Here is an 8,636-nt window from a genome sequence, read left to right on the forward strand (position 1 = left end):
TCAAAGAGTACCTTGATTGCTGAACAAGAGCTGGAAAGAATGCTGCGTATTTTCTTTGTGATGAGCGTCAATGATTCCGATCTTCATTTTAGAGCTGTCATAGTGATACATCGAAAAAATAATTAAAACATAATTAATCGACCTAACCAACTTCTTCTAGCCATAATAAATCTGGAACAACAAAAGAATTACAACAATGGATGGAGCAGACAAATCAGCACAAGCCGCTGCTTTCATGAACAAGTACAAAACTCAGTACCAGGTTTACCTCGATAAGGTCACACCTCATTTGAAGTATAGATGGGGCGCTCTTGGAGGCATGTTAGTGCTCTTCTTCCTTCGCGTCATATATGGAGAAGGATGGTACGTTGTATGCTATGGGCTATCTATTTATCTTCTCAACCAATTTTTAGCCTTCTTAACACCCAAATTTGATGTCTCGCTGCAGCAAGATGAGGAAAACAATGAATTAGAGGCTGGCGAGAGAGCTGACGAGTTCAGGCCCTTCATAAGAAGATTGCCTGAGTTTAAATTCTGGCATAACTCCGTAAGGGCTGTCTGTCTTTGTTCAGTCCTAACGTTGTTCCGCGTTTTTGATATCCCAGTTTTTTGGCCTATTTTGGTTGTATATTTTGTCTTGTTATTTGCGCTAACCATGAGGCGGCAGATTCAACACATGATTAAGTATAGGTACATCCCATTGGACATTGGCAAGAAGAGATACCGCTCTAGAGACTGAATCTCTCGGCTTGAATTCCGATCTTAATTTCTATCACGTGCCATAAGGTTTTGGTGATAGTCAATGCCCCTTGGGTTCAGCCACGTACCCGGCATCTACGTAGCGTTTCTAGCAACCCCGATTTTGCAGCAATGGGCCCGCATATGATATGTTATTTCTCATATGTACAAGACTTTTGCTTGATTGTCAAAAGGCCTGACTAAATTCAATAGCAGTTTTTGAAATTTAAGTTAACCGGTGTAAATTACATACAATTCCAACTCCAAAACTCATCAACAAATCTTCCCCCTCAATGAAGCTAATAAGTCAAGTCACGGGCAATGGAAACAATCCCGAGCAGCTTACACTGCTTCCTCAAGACAAGGAAGACCTTTTCTGCCTATACAACATCATAAACACAGATGACGAAGTCATTTTCAAAAGAATGGTTACAAGCAAAGTGGACAGCACTGGTAAAAAGAAGACCACAGAACTCATCAAACTACGGCTCAGGATTGTGTCTTCTGAGTTTGAGCCCCAGCACGAGTTTCTGAGATACAAGGGCATCACAACTGAAGATGAAAGCGGAAGAGCAAACGTCGACATACCTTTGGGAAAATACTTCAGCTTCACGGTAGACTACAAATATTCGTTCACTTTGTTGAAATACGACTACAATAATTTTGTTGCGAAGCAACTGAAAGAAGCTTGCAACTTAGAGAGTCGCTCGGATATCGCAGCGATCGTTCTACAGGAAGGTATCGCTCACATTTGCCTTCTGAGCTCTTTCAGTACGATACTGAAGAACAAGATAGAATACAGCTTGCCAAAGAAAAAGAGAGGAACTGATGTTGCTAAATTCGACGAGAAGGTGGAGAAGTTCTACAAAGCAACATACGAATCCATGAAAAGACATTTTGACTTTGCGCAATTAAAAGTCATCCTGCTTTGCTCTCCAGGGTTTTATGCCAAAACTCTCTTTGATAAAATTTTGTCTTACGCTCAAGAGGAACAGAACAAAACCATCCTTGCAAACAAATCACGGTTCTTGGTTGCTCATTGTTCTACTGGATACCTTCAGGGTATAAACGAAGTCCTGAAAAATCCGGCATATGGTTCAAGGCTACAGGATGCCAAAAATTCGAAGGAAGCTTTAGTAATGGATGAATTTTTGCAGCATTTGAACGACGATGATTTCAAGGCATGGTATGGGGAGGCCGAGGTAACGAAGGCATCAGAAATGGGAGCAATCGATACACTTTTGGTCACAGACGGGCTTCTGCGCTCTGACGATCTGAACATGAGAAAGAAATGTGTGGGTATTACCCAAGATGTTGAACGAGCTGGCGGGTCCGTTGTGGTTTTTAGCTCCCTTCACAGTTCTGGAGAAGAACTCGACAGATTAACTGGTCTCGCTTGTATTCTTAAATTTCCAATTCCAGACCTTGACGAGTTTTCGGAAGAGGATAAATAGAAAATTAAATAATTCGAAGCAATAAACTCTAATTGCGTGTGTGCTGTGGCTCCCGCAATAGCCGCCCATCTAAAGCATTTCCGATAAGTGGAACCTTGCGGTGAAGCGGCTAAGAGAGTAGGTAATTTACTGCAAATGTATTGCGATAATTTGTGGGAAAATTAATGACAGCGCACGTGGTACGCTCCATTTTTTTTTTTGAATTTTACGTCAAATATGAGCACAAAAATAGATACAAAAGTGTTATAATAAAGAAAAATTTGGAATAGTTAACTGCTAAGTGTTCCGAAACAAGTTTTTTAATTGAAGGATATTACATACTTTTAAGTCGAATCAACTACTCGTGGAATATGATTTACGTTTTACAATTTTGGCCTTAGGGACTGACATTCAATGTGCTTTTTGAAAGAGCTTTGAAGGGATTCCTCCTTTACGTTCACGTCCTCTGTGGCATTTTTAGGTCAAACCGGACAGACATCACTTTCCAAAAACCCTTTCTTCGAAGAGTAACGTTGCCCCAAATTTTGTTTTTAGGTCATGGAAATTCGCTCTTTGGATTAAGAGAAGTTCTAGGTAACTAGGTTTAGTCATTCACGCACAACTGTTTGCTTCAAATTGTACTGACTAACTTTAAGGGAATATTTGTAGTTTTTTTGGGTGAAGTGCCCAACAAGGTAAGGACTTGCTATTCAAATGTAACCGAAATGTTTCAACTATTTACGCCCAACTCAGAGAGGGGCCTTGATTTGTAAGGCCGTGAGCGAACTTGTTTCCGCTCATCGGACCGTGGAGGTATGCGCATTATGTTTACTAAATCTTGAAGGTTGTGAATAATCACCCGTTAAAGTGGTCTATGTGTGATTGGATGGCTAGCAAGCGCGAAGATGGCAGCGAGTTTCTAGCCGCCTGGATCAAATTTGCTTTCATTAAAAACTCCTCTTGATTTGTAGTTGGCCGCTAAACCTACGCCTCCCATTTTTTTGCCTTGAAATAATGAAGTTGGCATATTCGAAACTACCCAGCCTATCAAGGCACAGCTTCCGCCGTGGCTTGAAACCAAATCTTTATTCTCATCTCTGAGATATTCTGCTAAAATCCCAATTTGTCTTGGGTGATACTTTATAATTATAACCTAAAAGAAGTCTCACTACATACTTACTGGTTAGGCAAACATTTTACCGGCTTTGCGTCATCTGAAGAGTCTTTGGCTCAAGTTCTCCATCGCCAAGCAACCCCTCCGGCCCTCAACAGCACCACCCATGATTCTTTTAATCAACGTTGTAACATGGTGTTAGACGTTTGGGCCATGTGGGTTGCAGATGCGCGGCTGCTGGCATTTTCTTTTAGCGCAATAAGTTGTCTAGATCTGAAACCCTCGTAGTGGACCAATGAAGTGGTTTCGATTAGGTCCTGAAGGTGCGTTCTAATGAGAAACTCTCTCAAAAAGACAAACTCGCATTGGTTAATGTCCTCAACGACTATGGAACCCCAACGCGTTTTTCTGCCCCGAACTAACTCACCATTGACAGAGATTTCCTTTTCTGAGCCGACTACTGCAAAGGGAATGATTGACCGTATGCTCTCATTTAGCTCCAGCTCCTCTTCAGTGAGGTCTTCAGACTGATAGGGGTAAATCTTGAAATCAAACTTTTCAAACTGTCTCTGAATAATTTCCCGGAATTCCGCCCTTTCATCCATTGTAAGGGTGTCGGCTTTTGCAATAACGGGGACTACGTTAGCGATTTCAGTCAACCTTTTCAGAGATGCTATATCTAATTGTGTTAAACCTTTACCATTGGGTTGGATGAAATAAAGAACAGCGTGCACTCTTGTATCGGGGATGAATCTTTCACGCTGCGCCGTTAATTCCCTGCGCAAGTACTGAGAATGCTGTTCCTTAATGTATTTTACCATTGGCTCCCAAACTTTGTCGTTGTTGACCTGATCTCCAAAACCGGGAGTGTCGATTACATTGATGTTCAAGCGCACCCTGTCTTCAACAAGAGAATGAGATGAAACTTTGATCTCCGTTGTCTTAGAAATTGGATCCTTAGAAATGTCACGTCCAGTGGCAGAGTCAATCAGATGAGAAGCAAAGAGGGTGTTAATCAAAGTGCTCTTTCCCAGCCCCGAGTGGCCCACAACCATTATGTTAAACTGGAAGCCCTTTTTCAAGAGGCGGTGCTCAATTTGGCTGGTTATGGTGTCAAAACCAACATAACCTGTTGGAGAGATAAGGCTGTTGTCCGGTGGGGTTTTAATCGACATTTTGTAAACTTGCGTCTCTGTAGGGAGCCCTGGATCAAAGTTGATTGTTTACGCGCTCGACTGGCGAATGCTAACTTTTGGTTCTCACTAATTTGATTCGAAAGCGAAAACAGGGTATTAATTTCGTCAATAGTGACCTGGAAAATTTTGGGTCATTTGTTAGAAGCGAAGTTGAAAGGCGCAACACTCTGCAGGTATTGTTGTTTCAACTGAACAGTGGCTGAAATAGAAGAGGTGTTTTTGATGTCCTTTGTTGCGACTTTGAAGAAGCGCTGCCTTCCTGTATTTTCGTTGTTGCCGAGCTGGTCCTTTTCATGGCAGCTGGCTCCCGCCCCCACGGCACTACCTCGACTTCTCCATGAGCTTCTAGAAGGGCAGGTTGAGCCACAGCTTTCTCCAGACAGTGCTTCGCCTGCCAAAGAAGGGATACTTTTAGCTGTTCCCAAGAAAAAGGTTTCCCATCAGAAGAAGAGACAAAAACTTTATGGACCCGGTAGGAAGCAATTGCAAATGATACACCATCTCAACCGCTGCCCATCTTGCGGCCACTTTAAAAGGGCAAACACCCTTTGTATGCATTGCGTTGGTGAAATACGTCATATATGGAAGAGCCATACGGTTAGGAAGACCCAGGAGCCTCTTCAAGAGCAAGAATTGTCTAATCTCGATAAAAGAATTCTATATCCAGGGAAGAAGGAAACAGAGTACGCGAAGAAGCTTAAGGACAAAGATAGCTACCTAGACCGTCGTATGAGGAGTTTACCCGCAGGGAAGAATGATAGCTAAGCGCATTAAATTCACGCTCTCGAACTACTAAATTATAGCGTAGCCGCGAAACTTGTATATAAATAGGCAGAACGAAAAGATCTACATATGGGTCTTTCATGGGAGCTAGCTGACCGAACCCAAAGTCATCGATGTTCAGCGTTATAATTAAAATGAAGTCGCCCAGTTAAAACTAAAAAGAAATTATAACGACTTTTTGATGACATCAAAAGTTGTTAAAAGACGCCGAAAACGAGCATCGATGCGATACTCATATATATCAAAATCAAGATGGCTGTCGATTGCAAGCGGGCAAAGAAGATACCAAATTACCGTATAGATGCGCATACAATCGCGCCAATCCATCCTTTAGGTGTCAAACCGTCAGGAAATATATACCTTCACAACAATCTTAAAGAACTTGACCTTTCGAGGAAAAGGCAACTTGGACACCTAGCGGCGCTGAGTGAAGAGATATTAGCACTGGCGCTATCTTTTATCGACAGTCCAAGTGACTTGGTTAGCTTGGGGCATTCTTCGAGAGTACTATACGCTTACACTTACAATGAAGAGCTGTGGAGAAAGTTGTACATTGATGAGTTTATGCGCCTTGAGGCCAAAGGAGGTAATGTTCCGAACAGCAGTGGTTACCATCCATATGGATGTAGAAAATGGAGAGGATCATGGAGGAAAACCTTGCTTAAACTCGATGAAGAAGCTCTGATTCAAGTCAATGATTTGGTTTTTTCGGACTTCTTATATAGGCCATATCAATGCTCAAAAATCGACTACGAATATCTCTTCAAAAGAGTGATTGCATTTGAAGAGAACTCGAGTGCCTTGCGCCACACTTTGAATCCAGAATTCGGCGTTGAGCGTATCAAAGAAGCGGATTTGACACTCGAGACTTTTGAAAGGTCGTACTGCAGCAAGCCATTCATCCTATGTGGTGAAGGGGATGAAAAAAGATGGCCCTTGTGGGACCTCGAATATCTGGTGGGTAGATTCGGTGACATCAACTTCCGTCAAGAGGCGGTAGAATGGAAGTTATCATATTACGCCAACTACTCTAGAAACAACAATGACGAGTCGCCTTTGTATCTTTTTGACTGTAGCAGCGAGGCGATTCAGACACTTAAAGGGGAATACATGGCCCCGAAGATCTTCACTTATGATCTTTTCAAAGCTTTTGAAGGTCAAGAAATTAATTGCCGGCCCGATCATAGATGGCTCATTGTTGGTAAGGCGGGTAGTGGTTCAACCTTTCACAAAGATCCTAATCAAACGTCAGCCTGGAATGCGGGTTTGACGGGAAAGAAGCTGTGGATGATGCTCCCACCAGATGTCAAGCCGCCTGGGGTATCGACCGACAAGGAAGAAGAAGAAGTCACGTCGCCAGTTGGGGTTGGCGAATGGGTTCTGTCAGGCTACTATAATGATGCAGTCAAGTTGGCCCAAGAGGGAAAATGTCAAATTGCCGTGACATTTCCAGGCGAATGTATATATGTGCCTTCTGGGTGGTGGCATACTGTAATAAATCTTACAGATTCGGTGGCTTTAACAGAAAACTTTGTCCCGGCACCTATCCTTTCGAAGGTTCTACTATTCTTCAAGAACAAAAAGAAGCAAATATCTGGCTTCCATCTGCAAGATACGGTGAATGCAATGAAAAGGTTCTTGTCAGCACACCCAATGAAATCAGATTCTTCTCCAAATTATGAAGTCATTGAGAATTTCTTGGAAAAGTGCAGACACCATGCCTTGAACAACGAAGACTGTGGGCTAATTGACTTAGACCTGGAGCCTCCAATTTTCGAATTTTTTGTGGAACTAGTGAGAGAATCAAAATATGGTAAACATACAGAAAGAGCCCTTGCTGATATGCACGAGCTGGAGGTCAATGCAGCCCGACAAGAGGCTAGAACAAATCCGCCAGCGACGAAGACTTCAGAAGCATGGACCAACCTAGCAGCAGAATCAGGTTCTAATTTCAGCTTTGGTTTTAGTTTTGAAGAAACCGCGTAGGAGCTGCCCTTTCGCTGGCTTACCTACTGCTGATATACAATTAAGTAGTTTAAAGTTACATCTTAGTAACAGCACATGCGTTTTGGTTGACAGGGTGCAACATGCAGCTCACATCATCACACAGCAACCTGATTTGCTAGGCTCTTTCTTTTCGGTTTTAGCAGGTGCTTGCTGAGTGGTCCTCTGAGCCGCTGAGCTCTTCTGTGCGCTTCCGACCTCTTTTTTAGCAGCTTTTTTAGCAGAAAGGGGGAAATGTTGCGCAACTTCATAGAATGACTTACCTTGAGCAACAGCCATCCTGAGCTCAAGCTCACTTGGCTGTCTTGATCCATCAACGCCAGCCAGGGTTCCTGCACCCCAAGCGGAGCCGCCGTGGATTTCCTCGACATTTGAAAGCTCCGCGAAGACGTTCTTGTACCCTAGCGGAATGTAGATTAGCCCATGATGAACCAAGTAGGTCATACAAGTTTTGATTGTTATTTCTTGGCCACCTCCATAAGAGCCAGTAGACACAAACAAGCCGGCAGGTTTCCCTTGAAGAGCACCTTTGACCCATAACCCGCCAGTTTGGTCCCAAAATGCAGCCCATTGAGCTGGTACGTTGCCATACCTTGTAGGCACTCCGAAAAGAAAAGCATCATATTCCTCGAGCACTTGAGTCGTGGCAATTGGGATATCAGGTTTGGCAGGAGCAAACATCTTTTCGAGCACTTCCTCTGGTAAGGTTTCCTCAACCCGAAAAAGGTCAGCTTGTCCGCCTGCGGCCTGGACCCCTTTTTGGATAGACTTAGCTAGAGTGTCGATGTGACCGTACAATGAATAGGTTATGATAGCGATTTTTGCCATGCTGTGTGGAGAGGTTTGTGATGCTCTCGGAAACGATTGGCGTCGAAACAACTAATCTTTACGTTCTCGGCCCCTTGATAGTTATATATACAAATATTTTTTTAGGCCAAAGCGGGGACGCGTTGCCCTCAGCTATTGAAAAAGACCCCGAAAAAAAGACGTGCATAATAATAATATCTTAGTAAGTCTTGCTATGCGGCGTGTAGCATGCAATTTAAATGCATTTAGAAATAAATGTGTAATAACTCAAATCAGTGATAAGGTTTCTAATGGCGTAAAGATTATGCTGCCCACCCTCTCCATTGAGACTGTTTGTCAGCTTTTGTTCATAGTCCACCGGAGGAAACGGGCCGAAGAGATTAAGGGGGGCAAGGGCGCAATCTCATGCGACAGAAATCAATATCGTCATTGTCATTATCATTTTCGAACATAAATTATAAAATAGATAAATGGGCCTCATGTTCTGGACTTGAAGAACAGTGGAAGGGAATTGACATATACTAGTATGCTATGGGCAGCGACTGCTACGGGTGAATGTTA

The 8,636-nt window shown here is 43.0% G+C and overlaps 6 protein-coding genes across 6 annotated transcripts, besides 1 other annotated feature; 4 read left to right on the top strand and 2 right to left on the bottom strand.

The window, feature by feature from the left end:
* Window positions 1-196: 196 nt before the first annotated feature.
* RER1 (protein retrieval receptor) lies at window positions 197-739 on the top strand (the record flags this gene model as incomplete). Its single annotated transcript, XM_002556361.1, has 1 exon — window positions 197-739. The coding sequence occupies one exon, from the start codon at window positions 197-199 to the stop codon at window positions 737-739; it is 543 nt and encodes a 180-aa protein (XP_002556407.1).
* Window positions 740-1,031: 292 nt separating this feature from the next.
* On the top strand, window positions 1,032-2,192 carry KLTH0H12474g (KLTH0H12474p; the record flags this gene model as incomplete). The annotated part of the gene is made up of 1 exon (XM_002556362.1): window positions 1,032-2,192. The coding sequence occupies one exon, from the start codon at window positions 1,032-1,034 to the stop codon at window positions 2,190-2,192; it is 1,161 nt and encodes a 386-aa protein (XP_002556408.1).
* A 171-nt stretch (window positions 2,193-2,363) lies between these two features.
* Window positions 2,364-2,490: a sequence feature (Centromere Klth0H).
* A 974-nt stretch (window positions 2,491-3,464) lies between these two features.
* On the bottom strand, window positions 3,465-4,460 carry CDC10 (septin CDC10; the record flags this gene model as incomplete). The annotated part of the gene is made up of 1 exon (XM_002556363.1): window positions 3,465-4,460. The coding sequence occupies one exon, from the start codon at window positions 4,458-4,460 to the stop codon at window positions 3,465-3,467; it is 996 nt and encodes a 331-aa protein (XP_002556409.1).
* Window positions 4,461-4,703: 243 nt separating this feature from the next.
* Window positions 4,704-5,246, top strand: MRPL32 (mitochondrial 54S ribosomal protein bL32m; the record flags this gene model as incomplete). The annotated part of the gene is made up of 1 exon (XM_002556364.1): window positions 4,704-5,246. The coding sequence occupies one exon, from the start codon at window positions 4,704-4,706 to the stop codon at window positions 5,244-5,246; it is 543 nt and encodes a 180-aa protein (XP_002556410.1).
* A 270-nt stretch (window positions 5,247-5,516) lies between these two features.
* KLTH0H12562g (KLTH0H12562p) lies at window positions 5,517-7,250 on the top strand (the record flags this gene model as incomplete). The annotated part of the gene is made up of 1 exon (XM_002556365.1): window positions 5,517-7,250. The coding sequence occupies one exon, from the start codon at window positions 5,517-5,519 to the stop codon at window positions 7,248-7,250; it is 1,734 nt and encodes a 577-aa protein (XP_002556411.1).
* A 108-nt stretch (window positions 7,251-7,358) lies between these two features.
* YCP4 (flavodoxin-like fold family protein) lies at window positions 7,359-8,096 on the bottom strand (the record flags this gene model as incomplete). The annotated part of the gene is made up of 1 exon (XM_002556366.1): window positions 7,359-8,096. One exon carries the CDS (start codon window positions 8,094-8,096, stop codon window positions 7,359-7,361), a length of 738 nt encoding a protein of 245 aa, XP_002556412.1.
* Between the last annotated feature and the right edge of the window lie 540 nt (window positions 8,097-8,636).

The sequence above is a fragment of the Lachancea thermotolerans genome (assembly GCF_000142805.1).
Source record: "Lachancea thermotolerans CBS 6340 chromosome H complete sequence".
Lineage (NCBI taxonomy): Eukaryota > Fungi > Ascomycota > Saccharomycetes > Saccharomycetales > Saccharomycetaceae > Lachancea > Lachancea thermotolerans.